Source organism: Lygodium microphyllum, chromosome 3, assembly GCF_053477565.2.
Source record: "Lygodium microphyllum isolate KBCC chromosome 3, Lygodium_microphyllum_v1.1.10, whole genome shotgun sequence".
In the NCBI taxonomy this organism is placed as follows: domain Eukaryota; kingdom Viridiplantae; phylum Streptophyta; class Polypodiopsida; order Schizaeales; family Lygodiaceae; genus Lygodium; species Lygodium microphyllum.
The window spans coordinates 127,632,993-127,648,291 of NC_141137.1; the positions used below are offsets into that span (position 1 = coordinate 127,632,993).

General features: G+C 44.6%; 1 protein-coding gene across 1 annotated transcript in view; it reads right to left on the bottom strand.

Annotated features, from left to right (window-relative positions):
• Positions 1-11,736, bottom strand: part of LOC148038875 (uncharacterized) — a 33,008-nt gene extending 21,272 nt beyond the window's left edge. Inside the window, exons 1-3 of the mRNA XM_087675481.1 lie at positions 11,328-11,736; positions 10,658-10,901; positions 10,350-10,474 (exon numbers count right to left, since the gene is read on the bottom strand). Of these exons, the coding sequence (XP_087531607.1) occupies positions 10,350-10,474; positions 10,658-10,901; positions 11,328-11,672 (714 nt within the window). The 5' untranslated portion in view covers positions 11,673-11,736. The remainder of the gene's footprint in view (positions 1-10,349; positions 10,475-10,657; positions 10,902-11,327) is intronic.
• Between the last annotated feature and the right edge of the window lie 3,563 nt (positions 11,737-15,299).

Sequence of the window (15,299 nt, forward strand, 5' to 3'; positions counted from 1 at the left end):
AATCTCAACATCTAAACCCCTGGAGGCTGATAAAATTTCAAATTTCTTTGTAGTAAACCCTAATCTGCAGTAGAAATTAGGGCGGCAGCCTCAAGAAGTGTGTCAAAAATTGAAAGCTACAAGACTTGGATTCAACAAGGCTAAAGTTGTTTTTAGCCTATTCAAGGGGAGGAACCGGCAAATAAATAAATTTGGGGCATTTTCCATCTTCATCAAAGCCGGTGAAGGCCAATTGATTACCCAAATCAAGAGGCAAATCAGATTAAAGACTTACTGGTGATTTTGAACAACAATGGGAATTGGAATACCGAAAGGGATTGGAAAAATCCCATTGTAAATCAACTTCTTATTCAATAAAGCTAAAGAAATACTGAAAGGGGCGCCAATCTTGGGGCCAATCGAGTGTACATTGTCCAAGATCAGTAGGTAAATTTGTATTTTCAGATTTGCATTAACTATTTGTTGCTGTAATTAAGTTGTAATCAGGGATTTACCACCCATCCACGAAAGGAAGGCTGGTTACATCGAACTAGCAAGAAAATTAAAAAAATGATGTTAGAGATCACAGCCAGGCAGAGGCAGGTGTGCAGTCGGACTGCACAGTCGGACTGCCACGTGGCAGTCCGACCAGTGCAGGCAGTCGGCGGGATAATTTTCTGCGCCCTATTTTGTCCAGATTCTGGCTATAAATAGCCGACATCTCCAGCAGTCTCCCACACTTCTCTGCTCGCAGATTACAGACCGGTGACACGCGCAGATTCCGTCTCTGTTCGCAGATTTCAGACAGGAGACAGTGCAGACTGCAGCGGACTTTGAGGTACAACAGGTTGCATCGTCGAGGTGGAGGCACGCAGTCCAGCGCACTGCGCCCGTGCATATATCTGCATATCTTTGTATTCAGCACACTTTATACAGCAGATCTTCATCTTCCACTGTCTCTTTCTCTCTCTTCTCTCTCTGCGTTCTCTCTCTCTCAGTCCTACGCTTCCGCACCGCTGCACTCTGACATGGTATCAGAGCAGTGTTAGAGGGCTAACTGAGCGCAGAATCAACCTGAAGAGGAGTTTCTATCGCGACACAAATTTGCATTTTTTGCGTTTGAGGGCAGACAGGAGGGCTGCGCCTTGAAACAAGGCTGAAGCAAGTGTGGGCGCACAAGAAAGGAGTCCAGGTGGTGGATTTGCTGCTGTTTACTGCTGTTTGACGCGGAGGAAGTTTGAGTTTTCAGCCTACAAGTGCAGGTTTTGCTTTTTCATCGCCTACGGCGGGTGAAGAAGTTTCAGGACACGGAAGAGCTTTAGCAGGCTGAGTTTTCCCAGTCAGAAGGGGCTGCTTTTGCGTTTGTGAAGGCATTACAGGTGAAGATGTCTACAGAGATTGACTTGGAGTTCCAGTCGATTATGGACCGGAAGGTGCTTGTCTTACCGGCTCTTCCTGCAGATCAAAAGCTCGACGGCGACAACTACCGCATTTGGCGCGTCATGATGTTGGCCATTCTTGAGTCCTATGATTTGGCGGAGCTGGTACAGGAGGAGATTGACCGGCCCTCGGTAAGAGATGAGTCCAAACTCTCTTCCGATGCTCGTGCGGAGTTGGCCAAGGCTCAATCTCATTGGGACAAACTGAATGCCAAGATTCGTTCCTTTCTCTTTCTATCATGTACTACAGCCATAATCGCTCACATCGAGCACTTGACAGTGGCTCGGGAGATATGGCTGGAGCTTGATCAGATGTACAATCGGATGACCCTTATGAAGCGGGTTTCTTTGGAGGTACAGATGCGGACCTTGTCCGTAAACAAATCTTCTTCGCTGCGGGAGCACATTAACAAGCTAAGGCAGCTTCAGATGCAGGTTCAGAATGCGGGGAAGCCGATTTCCTCCGAAGACATGGCGATCACACTACTGTCCTAGTTGCCGCCACGATTCGGTACATTTTACTCTGCCCTTATTGCTTCGAGGCGAGAGTCTACTCTTCGGTGGGAAGAGTTGGTTCCTATGGTCTTGGACCAAGAGGAACAGTTAAAGGGACAGAATGCTTCCAAGACAGAGGCGCTGACAGGTCAAGCCTCTCAAAAGAAGGGGAAGGACCAAAAGAAGAAGAAGGGGGATAACAAGTCCAAGAAGGACAAGGACAAAGACTCCACATGCCATATTTGTGGAAAGACTAGCCATTGGAAGAAGAATTGCCCTGACAAAGACAAGAAGGACACCAACAAGAAGGATACAAAGGATTCTAGAGCAGTGGCTGCACCCTCATCAGCTGCATTTCTTCATCTAGCTGTCATTGAGGACGCTTCACCGAATGCTTCTGATGCTGCGATGACGGCTCCCCAAGCTCGAGAGTGGATCGTTGATAGTGGTGCCTCCTGGCACATGACTCCTTCATTAGATGGTGTTGCCCAGTTGCGACCCTCGCGTGGGCAGATTCTCATTGGAGATAGCTCTTCAGTATCTATTGCAGGTCGGGGTAAGATGCAGCTTATTCCAGATGGACGAGGTGGTACCCATACCTCAGAGGTTTTGCATGTACCCGGCTTAGGATACCATCTCCTGTCAGTTCATAAGATTTGCTCCCTTGGCCTTTTGATGGAGTTTAACAGTACTACGGTGCGAGTCCTTGATCATGGATCGAGGAAGGTTCTATCATCCGCATATGAGGAGAACGGCATTTATAAATTGAAGTCTTCCACCGCCCTCTCTACTCTTCTTCTTACCTCTCAGTCACAGTCAGAGTTATGGCATGCTCGGTTTGGTCACCTGAACTATGATTATCTTCGGAGGGCGTCACGTGGACAGCTTGTTCGAGGGTTGCCGGATATAGTGGTGAGCCAGCAGCCATGTGTCTCCTGCATTCGAGGGAAGTAGCATAGGGATGCCATTCCCCACACAGCTTCGCAGCGGTCTACTTCACCGATGGAGCTTGTATCTACGGATCTATGTGGCCCTATGAGAAATGAGTCCTTACGTGGGAGCTCGTACTTCATGCTGATCGTGGATGACTACAGCAGGATGACATGGGCCTATTTTTTGGCATTAAAGTCAGAAGCTTTCTCACACTTCAAGGATTGGCTTCTCTTTGAGGAGAACTGATCGGGCCGGAAGTTGAAGACCTTGCGATCCGACAAGGGCGGTGAATTTGTTTCTAATGAGTTTGCTCGGTTTTGTGCAGATAAAGGAATTCACCAGGAGTTTGCCAATACCAACACTCCTCAAGAAAATGGCATTCTTGAACGGAAGAACCACAGTGTGATCGAGATGGCGCGCACCATGATGGAGCACTGACAGACCCCTCAGGTTCTATGGGCCGAGGCTGTGGCTACTGCAGTCCACATCCTTAATCGATCCCCTACTTCGGCCGTGGAAGGGATGACCCCGTTTGAGGCTTACTTTGGGACGAAGCCAAATGTTTCTTACTTTAGGGTCTTTGGGTGTGATGCCTATGTTCACATTCCCAAGGCTCACCGTGATAAATTTGAAGCAGCTTCTTGAAGACAGGTATTTGTTGGCTACAGCTCCCAGTCCCAAAGCTATCGATTGTATGATCCCGTCAAGCGAGATGTATACACTAGCCGCGATGTGCGCTTTGTGGAGGTTCCGGCCATATCAACGGGTGAGGAGCATCCCGTTCTTGGAGATCCAGGGGAGAGTTGGGCTCCTTCTACAGTTCCACTGGAGCCTGTGCCTTTTGATTATGATTCTGTTTCTGACACACAGTCTACCATTCCACCGGTCACCCCTGAGGAGTTACCACCGGTGGATATTCCAAAGTCTTCTGCTGATGGCAAGAGACTAGGGGAGGTTCGGCCTCCTCACTGGGCCCGTGACACACTCCGTGATTCAGGGATCGAGGGGGTTCCTGAGGAGTGGGGACCGCAGGATGGTCCGCGGCGGTCACGGCGGCACCAGGCACATTCTACGAAGCTTGTTTGCTCTAACTATTGTTTAATGACCCATGTTATGCAGGATCGAGAGCCCACCTCCGTGAAGGAGGCTTTACAGTCCGCACCATGGAAGAAAGCTATGGAAGCCGAGTTGGAGGCTATTGAGAGGAATGGCACTTGGTCACTCGTGCCCCGCCCCCCGAATTAGAAGGTGATTGGCGTCAAGTGGGTCTTCAAGACCAAATACCTTAGCGATGGTTCTTTGGATAAGCACAAGGCTCGCCTTGTTGCTAAAGGTTTTGCACAGCGCCCAGGGATTGATTGTCATGATACTTTTGCCCCCACCGCTCGTATAGCGACCATAAGAGTTGTTCTTGCCTTGGCTGACCATAGAAGATGGCCTGTTTACCAGTTGGATGTGAAGTCGGCCTTCCTCAATGGTGATTTGAAGAAGGAGATCTATGTTGAGCAGCCTCCTGGCTTTGGATCTTCAGATGGGAAAGTCTACAGGTTGAAGAAGGCCTTGTATGGCCTCAAGCAGGTTCCGCGTGCATGGAACGAGAAGATTGATTCGTTCCTCCAGTCTCAGTTGGGATATCGGCGTTCCAAGGCCGATCCGCAGCTTTATGTTCACACTTCCGAGGATGGTTGTGTGCTTTTTGTATTATATGTTGATGATTTGATTGTCACAGGTGATGATGCACAGCAGGTCCAAGAGACAAAGTCAGCTTTACATCGGACGTTCGAGATGACGGACTTGGGTCTACTCCATTTCTTTTTGGGCCATGAGATTTATCAGTCTCAGAGGGGGATCTTCATCTCTCAACAGAGATATGTACAGGAGCTCTTGGTGTCTTTTGAGATGGAGGATTGTGGGGCCCTTTCTACTCCTATGGATCCGAACTGGAAGGCCACTTCCCATTCAGCTTCTCCTTTGGCGGATGCTTCCCGCTATCGTCAGTTGATTGGGTCTTTGATTTGGCTTCTCAACACTCAGGTTGATTTTTGTTTTGTTGTTGGGCTCTTGGCAGGGTTCATGAGTGAACCTAAGACGGTGCATTGGCAGGCTGCTCAGGGGATACTTCGGTATTTGAGGGGGACGTCTGATTTAGGGATTCATTACCCCGCAGGGATGGATGGTTCAGATCTTGTACTTGCAAGTTGGACCAACTCGGATAGGGCCGGTGATGTGGACCACAGGCGGTCTACTACAGGTTACTGTTTTACCTTGGGTGCAGGTGTTATCTCATGGAGTAGCAAGAAGCAGCCCATGATAGCCCTTTCGTCTACTGAGGCGGAGTATCGGGCCGCATCTTCCACCACATGTGAGGCTATGTGGCTTCGGAGATTATTGGAGGAGCTTGGGTGCTCCCAGACTCGTCCTACTTTGCTGCAATGTGACAATGAGAGTTGCATTGCCTAAAGCCCTGTTTTTCATGCCCGGACGAAGCACATAGAGATCCAGTCCCACTTGATCAGAGAAAAGCTTCTAGATGAGACCATCACTGTGGAGTACTGCAAGACGGAGGACAATCTTGCGGATTTGTTTACGAAGACACTTCTTACGAAGACACTTCCCCAGGCTCTACTTCCGAGACATTCCAGATCCCTCAGGCTTCTACCCTGCCCCGGCTCTAAGAGGGGGTGTTAGAGATCACAGCCAGGCAGAGGCAGGTGTGCAGTCGGACAGGCAGTCGGACTGCACAGTCGGACTGCCACGTGGCAGTCCGACCAGTGCAAGCAGTCGGCTGCATTTAATGCAGCCAACATGATATTTTTCTGCACCCTATTTTGTCCAGATTCTGGCTATAAATAGCCGACATCTCCAGCAGTCTCCCACACTTCTCTGCTTGCAGATTACAGACCGGTGACGCGCAGATTCTGTCTCTGTTCGCAGATTTCAGACAGGAGACAGTGCAGACTGCAGCAGACTTCGAGGTGAACAGCAGGTTGCATCGTCGAGGTGGAGACACGCAGTCCAGCACACTGCGCCCGTGTATATATCTACATATCTTTGTATTCAGCACACTTTATACAGCAGATCTTCATCTTCCACTCTCTTTCTCTCTCTTCTCTCTCTGCGTTCTCTCTCTCTCAGTCCTACGCTTCCACACCGCTGCACTCTGACAGATCACTTCAAGGATCAATTGAGAATATCATTCATAGTGACAAGAAACGGCCGGAACAGCCCCCCGGCACGCGGAATTGCCGTCCCCGGCATGTATCCGGCGCGGACCGCGTTTCCAAAAAATGGAACATTCCCTATCCCGTTTCAAACAGGGAACGCCACGTGGCAAAATGACCTGTGGGCCGCCCGCACCCAGTTTTCGCCCGCGCCCAGTTTCCGCCTGCGCCCTGTTCTATTACGTCCCGCCTGCGTCCCACCTGGCCCATTTCTCCTGCTCCCGCCTGGCCCAGTTCTCCCGCCCCTAGGCCCAGCCACCTTCTTCCTTCTCTTCCCTCTCTTCCTTCTTCTTCTTTCTCTTCTTTCTCCTCCCACCTCCAACCTCTTCCTTCTCTTCCTTCTTCTTCTTTCTCTTCTTATTCTTTCTTCTCTTCCTTCTCTTCTTCCTTCTACCTTCTCTTCACTTCTCCCTTCTCTTCTTCCTTCTTCCATGAACCTTCTTCTTCTTCTCCCTTCTCTCCCTTTCCCTTCTCTCTCGACTCTTGAGTGAGTCTTGACTCTTGAGCCTTCTCCCTTCTCTCGAGCCTTCAATAATCAATTTTCAGCCTTCAATTTTGTCTTCTCTCGACTCTTGAACCTAAGGCCTTCAATTTTCAGCCTGAAATCATAAATGGCTTCATCTTTCCGCCCCGCTCATCGGGTTGGTGGTCGAGGAAGAAGGTCTGATGATTGGTCATGGTGGGAAGAAGTAAATGCTGACCGCCCTTTGAGTGGTGGAGGATCTCGACCATGGACTTCCAAGCTTTGCCCATACAAGCGAACTAGTGGAGCAAACAAGGTAATCCATTGAGCCGAGCATTTGTATTTCAAATTTTTATTGATTTTAATTTTTCAAAGTTACTTAAATATTAGAATATGGACTACCAATTGCCACTTGTTCCATTTTAAATGTTAATATTTATGCATAATCAGGTCCAAGCTCATCTCCTACATGAGCCAAATTCAGAGGTGCAGTTTTGTCCAAATGTGACCTTGGAGAAGCAAAGGGAGCTTCGTGACCGTGTAGCAGGTCAACAAGCTTATCTTGCATCTAGACCACGATGTGTTGCAGTTGACCCTGCAACTTTTGTGACACCATCCCCATCAGATGTATCTAGAGCAGGGTCAGTATCAGGAAGTGCTACCTCCACACCTACTACAAGCATTGCATCGGCCATGGCATCAACAACGCCACATGTTGCACGTAGACAAAGCACACTTGATGCTAGTTGGAATCCCAAGAAGAAGAAAGAGGTGGATACATCAGTGGCACGCTTTTTTTATCATGACCACATTCAATTTCGTGCAGCCAGGTCAGAGTATTTTAAATTGATGTGCAAAAAGATTGGTGAGTATGGCCCTTCGTATGTACCTCCATCATCAAAGACCTTACGCACCACTTTGCTCGACAAGGAAAAGCACCTTGTTGAGCAAGCAACAGTGACTAGAAAGAGCATGTGGGCTAAAAATGGAGTTTCCTTGATTGCTGATGGTTGGAGTGATACACCCAAGCGATCCATTCATGGTATGGTTGCTTATTCTCGTGGGGAAATGTATTTTATATCTTCACATGATGTATCGGGGACAGGAAAGTCAACAGATGTACTTGCAGCAGAGTGGGTTACAGGTGTTGAGCTTATTGGCCTAGAGCATGTTGTGGGATTTGTTGCAAATGGAGAGCCTGCAAATAGGGCAGCAGGTGCTATTATTCAGGGATATTATCCACATATCACAGTTTTATATTGTATGGCTCATTGCTTGAACAACCTACTAAAGGATATTGGTAACCTGTCATGGATTGCACCTGTTATAGAGCAACGAGCTCAAATGGTTAGCTTTGTTTTGAATCACCAATTTCTTCGCCATCACTTTTCTTTGCGGTCGAAAAAGACACTTTTAAAATACTCTGATACCAGATTTGCCTTTAACTTCTTGATGCTAGGCAGGTTAAGAGAATGCAGTGGTGCCTTGAGGCAGTTATTTCTTAGTGATGAGTTTACCTCATCAACATTGGCAGATACTCCTACAGGTATCTTATGCTTGGAGAAAGCAAATAGCTCCACTTTTTGGGATGATGTAAAGCTGATAGATGCTATGGTATCACCCATTGTACATTTATTGAGGGTTATGGATGCTATGCAACCTTGCATTCGCAAGGTATATGAGGCTATGGACAGCCTAAATGAAAAGTTGCAGGAGTTGGCACCAAATGATGAGTACACCATTTAGTTGTGACGAGGTGGAACTCCTATAGCTCACCCATGCATGCAACTGCATTTGTTGTGGATCCTGAGTTCCAGGGCAAGGTTCAGGAGAATGACAGTGAGGTTATGGATGCATGGAGACTTATATTGTCTCGTCTAGTGCCTGATCATGGCACTAGACGAAAGATCAGAGATTAGCTTTCATGTTATAGGACCTTTCGGGGTTCTTTTGGTTGTGAGGATGCACAGGAGGATCGCTGTAAGATTGGGGCAGCTTTGTGGTGGGAGGACTATGGTTCGGATGGTCCTGAGTTGCAGCAACTAGGCATCCGTATTTTGAGTCAATCAGTTAGCTCCTCTTGTTTGGAGCAATTGTGGAGTACCTACGCTCACATTGCTTCAAAGAAGAGGAACCGTCTTGGTGTAGAGAGGGCAAACTATCTAGTATTCGTTAGTGCTAATTTGAGGATGTTATGTAACAGTATGACAACAAAGCCTGATCCATTTACAGAGTAGGAGATGCAGCAAGAAGAGGAGACACATGCTGATGTTAAGGGAGATGCAGCAATTCATGGTACACATGATGATGAGGCCGGCACTTCAGGAGTGGCTAGAGCAGTCTCAGATCATGATCATGATCTTTGATTTAGCTTACTTATCACGAGTCTCATGATACATGACACATTTACATTATATATGATATTATGATCATTGATGACACTGTGACACTTGGGTTGTTAACAGTTGTGCCATGTCGATATTATATTTATACTTGAGTCTTACAGTCTTGCAGTTGCCCTTTGGGCTATTTTGGCATGCCGCATTTTGCTTTAGTCTAGAGATTAAACTTTATATTTTCAGTCTTTTTTGGGGCAATGAGCATGTTCTTTCAAAGATTAGACTTCGATTTCATATTTGTAATCTTTTAAGTTTTTTGGCAATGGTACCATAGGCATGTTCTTTTAGCTTAGACTTTTAAGTTTAGTTCATTGTTCATTGTTTTATCATTTATGATTTTTGGCATATGTATTATGGATTTTATTATTTATAATTGAATAGCTTACCTCTTGAGCCTTGTAAGTTGCAATTCAATTTCTAATGAGTAGTTTTAGAATAATGCATGATATCTTAAAGTTAAAACTTAAAATGATTTATCCTTGTGGATTATATACCTTGGTTTTAAGTTTTAACACTCCAGAGTCCACATGGATTATGAGTGAAATATTAATTTTTTTTCATGAATTTTGATTTTTTAAATGCCGTTCCCGTTCCCACGTCCCCGTTCCCTAGGTTTGGCGTTCCCGTCTCCGTCCCCGTCCCCGTTCCCCGTTTCATGTTTCTATGATATCATTTGATATCTTTGCCCAATTGGGAAAAGATTCTCAACTTTCTCAATTCTTGAATTCCTCAAAAAATGACAATAAAGACAAGAGAAAGATGTCTTCCAAATTTTTGAAATGTAATCAATGAGCAAAAGCCATTGGTGTCGATGGGGCAATCGATGCAAATGCAAGGCTACCTTGGAAGTGCCAATTTAATGGATTATTGATAGCAAGGCATGCATGCTAATGTGGCTCACCCCGAGAATGGTGCTATAGGGGGGAGAGTAACACAAACACAATTGAGAGATGGCAACAAGGTGAAGAGAACTAACATAATTCATGATTGTCAACACTACAAGAGCAATAGATAGCTAACAATAGCTAGGAGAGGGTGAAGATTGGAGAGACATGCAGAGGTAGGTAGGCATGCAGAAGGGGAAGGCCGCAAAGCAACAGGCGACAGTGGCAAGTAAGCAGCAGGGCAAACAGGTATATGCAGGGCAGGCAAGTAGCAACCCCTTGAAGCAGCACAAGGATGCAGGGAGACACTAAAGCAAGAGCAACATTGATCATGGGGACATTGGCAGATATGTCGGCAGCCAAGCCAGTGTCTATATTGGCAACTACAGCAGCTAACTCAATCAATTCCACTTTCCTATTTTTTCAAGAGGCTTGATCTAGATGTTGAATCTATGTATACTTTGTAAAGAGTATTCAGTAATAAAAAATATGATTTTCAAAAGTCAACTCGTACAGGCACAAAGAATTAATATCACCTGAAGATGAACTGGCACATATCGGTAAGTGATAAAGTCGCATAAAGGCCAATACATTAGTCCACTTCTAATGGTGGTAAAGAAATCTCGCCTAAGGCGAGATATAACCTCATCAACTGATTCCCCTGCAAAACAAAGGCCGTTGATAAGAACTGCTAATAAAAAACATAAAGAAATGACCAAGGATGGTCCATAACATACTGAAGCTAGTATCCCTTTAGACTTTCTTGAACGCCTACTTCTATGGTTCAAAAAAACAGCCTTGACCTTAAGACAAGGCTTTTCTTAGATTAGAAAAAGATGGATACCTTGAGCAAAAGCATTGAGGGAGAAAAATATCACAGTAAAAATTGGTCCATACACTGTTTGCCCAAGTGCCATCTTTTTTAGTGTGCTTGCCAAATCTCGCTTTGGAAAGCACCTTGACATAAAATTAAACCAGAGGTGTAATGAGGGTCCCGAAATGAAAAGACCAGCTGTGACCATTCTAAGAGTTCTTCCAACATCCCACTCAACGATTTGTGCATCATCGGACTTTGAGCTGCTAATTATCTGCAACCATGTGGCTACCATTAGAATGCAGTAGGACCGGTGGCTCTTTAAACAATTCTAGTTCGCAGCATTGACCAAAAGTGTTTATCATGATACACCTCAAACCTGGGGAATTAAACATGTTCCACAAAACGAATCCAGACAACAGTCCATCTATTTTGGCAAAGCTACATATAAACGTAATACACTTCTGAGAATGAGAACAGCAATGCAAGAAGGCAGCCACTGTTTTATATCCTGCGGTGGGTTGGTTTCTCTTTAATCAGGCATTCTGTTAAAGAAATGAAAAAGTCATGTTTTGATTTACTACCGAGGCAGTATATGCTTAGTTCTTTTAAGGCGTGTCTGCCGTAGCTTTCCATTTTTCCCCTCTTCTCTTCCCTGGTACACACGCTCTTGAGAAATTCACCCAGTTGAGAAGTGGACCTGAGATGTGATATCAGCAAAGAAGTATATTGTTCCGGCCGTGATGCTCTTTGTAAGGATTGGCCGCTTCTGAAGAAACTGAAGGTAAAGCTGGGCAAGCCCCGGGAGCCTGCGTGTGGCCTGAGAGGCCAATGGAGCTGCAACAGAGGCAGCATGCACTGCGCTTGGACCGCGGCCGCATAGGGACCGCCATATCGTTCTTGCGGGGGGGAGAAGGTACTGCTGAGGGCAGGACGTGGATGGGATTAGGGTTTGCGAGTGGTGGGGGAGGCGATGAGCGAGAGGATGCGTGCGGTGGAGGAGAAGGAACGACCGAGAAGCCGCGGAAGAGCCGTAGCGGAGCATTCTCTCTCTCGCGCTCTCTCTCGTCAAGGTTTCGCGACAAGGCGGCTGCTAATTTATTTCGAAGAAGTCGTGCCGCGTGCGTTGGTTCTTAACAACAACATTTAAATCTCCGGTTCTTTTTTTTTTCCCCTCTTGGACGTTTTCTTTGAGTGTTTTTTTAAACCAGCATTTGTGAGATTCACTGAAATGAAACTAGGGTAAAGACGCCAATAGTGTGTACCCATCCGATTGTCCCCCCTAATATCTTTCCTTTCCCAGGAGTGTCACTTTAAAACAATTTAATAGTCACATTGTATACATCATCTATACTATTAGTTAACGAGAGGTGGGGGGCGGGTGCCACATGGCAGCCCCCCACCTCCCCCACAAGAAGAAAAAGAGAATGCGGGGGCGGGCTCGCCCCCCGCATCTAGCACCTGCCCCCGCCCGCACCGGGGCAAGCCTAGGCATGGAGCGCCTAGTACATATGGTACTCAATTTTAAAATTTTGGAGTATTTAGATATTTTTATCAAGTATGCTTAGTTATACATGGAAAGTTTACAAAAGAGTGACAATAAAAGCCCAATAGAGTGACACTCATGAATGTATTGTTTTAAGGTTTTATAAAATCCAAAATATAAAATATTCTACATGACTCAATTGTTTGGCTCACATTAAGCTTATATGTAATACATACATGTTTGTATCGTAACTTTAAATGGTTAATATAGATGAAATTTTAATGTAAAGAGTGTCGCTCAAGTGGGATGGGTGTGTTTTGATTTCAAAAGGCATCACCTTATTGGCCTCCTTAGTAGCTAGAATCTTGCTACAAAAAAGCATCAATGGAGGTTTTCACAATCTATAGAGATGCATGTGGCATTATAGTATCCTCCCAAATAAAATTTTATCCCCTATAATTACAAGTGAGATGTAGCGAAAACCATAAACTACAAAAATAACTAATACTCGCTAGTGGGGGCATTGGAACATTGCCCTTTTGTTAGCACTACTGAGAGAGAAAGAGAGAGAGGAGAAGAGAAGACGATGATGATGATGAAATATTAACATCTTCAAAAGTCAATGTGACCTATTAGACCCAAAGCACTACATACCTCTACCTATGAAAAATACATTTGCCCAGGGAGACATATAAAAATGGAAATCTAAATGAAAGCATTGCATGTGACTCGCCTCTCCAAAATGCAATCAAATATCACCTCTAAGCTCTCATTTCTAGGATGCAGAGTTCGATGGGGCCTATGTGACTATAGGCTTGGAGAAGTATATAATAGCTCATGAGTCGATACCCTTTATGGGTCATGTTAATGATTGTCTCTATTTATGGCTACAAAGCTCTTAAAAAGGGAAGTCCAAACATCTCCAATCAAAAGACTCAATGATCAAAGAGCACTAGGGCTAAAGCCACCTTAGACGAGGTTATGAAAACTCCCGAGCTAGGCATCTACAAATTGTCATAAATCTAAAATGATATGCTAAATGACTCTCCATAGAGTATGGGTGTATATGTAACGTGCTTATCCAATGAATCCTTGATAATGCATTTTTGGTGGTCCATTAAGTGATGTATATAGGCAATTCCATCCAGAACTCCCATGGAATATCCAAACTTATAACCTAGAATCACTTGACTCTGCCCTCATAGGGGAAGCTCCACCTCATCCCCACAAAGATTGACCTAAAAGGGGGACCCTAATTGACTTCTAAGGTTTGCTAGCATAATTTATAGCATCGATTTTGGGTAATTGCTTACACAAGATATCTCAAACTAAAGTGGACTAGTGTTGCACTTGGTTCAAAGAGAGTGAGAAACGAGGGGGTCTAGGACATCCAAACATTCAACTCTTCCTAAAGTTCATAGTCTATTGTTGCATGGAAATCTCTTGCTATTTGATATCACCCTGTTGTAGGATAAAACCGTCAAGAATTCATCAACCTACTTCCCTCAAATGCATAGTTCCAATTTTCTAACTAGTCCTACTATAGTTATGTTTGACACATATAAATATCTTCCTTTAGAACATGTTCCTTCATGTAATAGTTATATTTCAAAAAGTTTGTATAATTACTACTTTGTTACATCATTTCCTACTCCAAAAAAACAAAATCTACCCTAGATAGATATCAATCCATTCTCAGCTAGCATCAACACCTTTCAAGAGACCAATCCTAGGCTTGTAGGGAATTAGACAAGTCCTAACACGCCTAAGGAATTACGGCCAATGCCCACCTTGCTCCTTGGTGCCTCCTAGCTAACTACTAATCCTTACAAAAAGACCTTTCATGTCTAGTGCTAGTCCTAGTATCTAAAGTGGACAATCAACTTCTTAGTGAAAGAGTTTAGTGGGTCGATCTTGGGAGAGATTAAGCATGCTCCTAAAAATCAACCTGCGTTGGTACAACATGACTTAGAATACACAAACAATCAAACAATTGTTTCCAATGCATCAAGTAGTTATTAAAAAATGATTTCATGCATAGAATCCATCTAAGTGCTTTTCCATCTAGCATAGGATTCCATTCTTCTTCCTAGGAATCATGAATTTGAAGTTAGCATTAGCCTACTCTTCTTTGAAGAAAAACGGTCCTTTGAGTCCTCATGGCTACCTTAGTTTGGTCTAGTCCCCCTCTCAAAGCTTATTTATTTCAAAGCTCTTACCTTCTTGAGGTCTAGGGTCTTATTTCAACTTTAATCCCCAATTTCCAATCAAGATTAACTAGTATCCATCCCAAAGATTTGTCGTGAGATTTAGAAGTTTCTCTTTGTGACAGGATTTTGGAAGAAAAGTCTCCTTAGCTTGTAAACTCGATGTTTTGTTAAGCAAATTAATCTTAGATTCCACAAGAAGGAGAATATCCTAACTAACTAAATCTCTAAGGAAAAGGAATTTCCAAGTATAAATCCTTGAGATTGTCTGAGTGCATGCAAGAAGTGAGCTTTTGAAGCAAGCTTTTTTTGGCAACCTCGAGTTTTATTCCACATAGTCCACTTGGTCCTCCTTTTCTTTTGGGCATATTCATGCACCAATGCTACTCCTTCATTGCTACCACCACCTTCACCAACCACTAGCACCACCACTGCCACCACTACATCTTACTCTCCTTCTCCTCATTAGAACCACAACCAATTCTCTCCTCTCTCTCTCTCTCTCTCTCTCTCTCATTGTATGTTGGGGACCAACCACCAACATCTCACTCCCCTCAATAACATTACTATCACTAGCATTGCCATTACACCACCACATCTTACTCTTGTCCTCCTGATCAGAACCACAACTGATTCTCCCCTCTCTCTCTCTCTCTCTCTCTCTCTCTCTCTCTCTCTCAACACTAGTCGTTCTCTCTCTCCTTAATTGCTTTACATCATTACATTAAGCTTATGTGATTATTTTTTATAATATTATCACAATGTTAGTAGTCAAATTACACATACACAAGTGATATCACACTCTGTATACATTCACATCCCCCCTCTCTCAATTATTTGCATACATGTTATAATTACATCATGATGTATTAGTACTTCAAGTGTGGACACATGAGTAAAACCAGATACACTTACACTTACACGTTCCTCTCTCTCTCTCTCTCTCTCTCTCTCTCTCTCTCTCTCTCTCTCTCTCTCT